The 1,541-nt window shown below is 62.0% G+C and overlaps 1 protein-coding gene across 1 annotated transcript in view; it reads left to right on the top strand.

Annotated features, from left to right (window-relative positions):
- The first annotated feature begins 154 nt into the window (after window positions 1–154).
- The window catches only part of LOC106116894 (uncharacterized), a 3,121-nt gene continuing 1,734 nt past the window's right edge, over window positions 155–1,541 (top strand). Inside the window, exon 1 of the mRNA XM_013310953.1 lies at window positions 155–1,530. Within this exon, the coding sequence (XP_013166407.1) occupies window positions 155–1,530 (1,376 nt within the window). The remainder of the gene's footprint in view (window positions 1,531–1,541) is intronic.

Here is a 1,541-nt window from a genome sequence, read left to right as displayed (position 1 = left end):
AAGAGACCGGCGGACCATAGACTGGGTGGCAGGGGTTGCTCTGCACCAGCCCCCCCCAGGATCTCCAGGAGAGTGATCGCAAGCCAGTCTCAACCGGCACAACTGGCACCAGCGGAGGTTGACATGGAAACAGAGGAGGTCGACAACAGCGCCAATGGCTCTTAAGGTCCTCCAGGTTAACCTTAACCATTGTGCCCGGGCCCAGGACCTGTTCGTTCAGACCATGGTCGAATGGTCCACGCAGGTCGCCGTGGTTGCGGAGCCCTACTTCATCCCAAGCAGGAGTGACTGGGTGGGTGACGTGGAGGGAGTCGTTGCGCTCACTGTGTCCCGGTCCCCGAGACCCCTGTCTCTCGATGGGGTTCGAAGGGGCCGCGGTTACGTGGGTGCCACGGTCGGGGGCACTCTGGTCATCGGCGTGTACTGCGCCCCGAGCAAAACCCTCGCCGAGTTTGAGAGTCTCCTGGACCAGATTGGTACTCTCCTGCGCAGAGATCTCCCCCATTCCGTGCTGGTGATGGGGGATTTCAATGCCAAAAACTCGGCCTGGGGTGGCACCGCCACGAATGCTCGGGGTGCGGTGCTGGAGGAGTGGGCCCTGACCACTGGACTCTGCGTCTTAAATCGGGGGTCGACACCCACTTGTGTCCGGCCGCAGGGCACGTCGGTTGTCGACCTTACGTTTGCCTGCCCTGCTACCGAGAGGCGTGTATGTGGTTGGGAAGTGGTTGAAGATGTAGAAACCCTTTCGGACCACCGCTACATTCGCTTCGCCTTGTCGGAGACGCCCACGCCCCCAATTGCTCAAGGGCCCCAGCCACCTCGCAGGGATACCCCACGATGGGCGCTGAAACGGCTCGATCAGGAGGTTCTTGCTGAAGCTGCCCACGTGGAAACCTGGCTTCCTGCAGACAGCTCGCCAAGTATAGACGGAAGGGTTGCCGCGCTCATTGAGTCGTTGACTCGTGTCTGCGACGCCTCAATGCCACGGCAAGGCCCAGTCCCGCTGAGGAAGCATGTGTATTGGTGGTCTGCGGAAATAGCGGCACTGCGCACAGTGTGCGTAGCCGCCAGACGCCGATACCAGCGGCAGCGACGGAGGAGGCGGAGGGACGAAACCGTCGAGACCAGCCTCCTCAACGCGTACAAAGCTGCCAGGCATGACCTCAGCCGGGCCATCCGTGTGGCGAAAGACAGGGCGCGCGAGGAGTTAATCGACTCCCTGAATAGGGATCCGTGGGGTCGTCCCTACCTGATGGTGCGTGGAAAACTCCGGGCGCAAGCGGCACCATTAACGCAAAGCCTGCCGCCCCAACTCGTGCGGGAAGCTGTGACCTCCCTTTTTCCCCACAAAGAGGCACACCCGCCGCCCTACAGGGTACCGAGGGATGGTAGCCCTGAAACTGGTGAGGACATAGCTCCTGTCTCCCCGGCCGAGTTCGGTGCGGCGATCCAAAGGCTGCGCGCTAAGAGGACGGCCCCCGGGCCAGACGGCATTCCGGGTCGTGTCTTAGTCCTGACGGCAGACATGTACGAGGAGA

This window comes from Papilio xuthus, unplaced genomic scaffold (genome assembly GCF_000836235.2).
Source record: "Papilio xuthus unplaced genomic scaffold, Pxut_1.1 DF827680.1, whole genome shotgun sequence".
NCBI lineage: Eukaryota > Metazoa > Arthropoda > Insecta > Lepidoptera > Papilionidae > Papilio > Papilio xuthus.
Note: the sequence above shows the minus strand (reverse complement) of the source record. Positions and strands in the feature narration are given on the sequence as shown.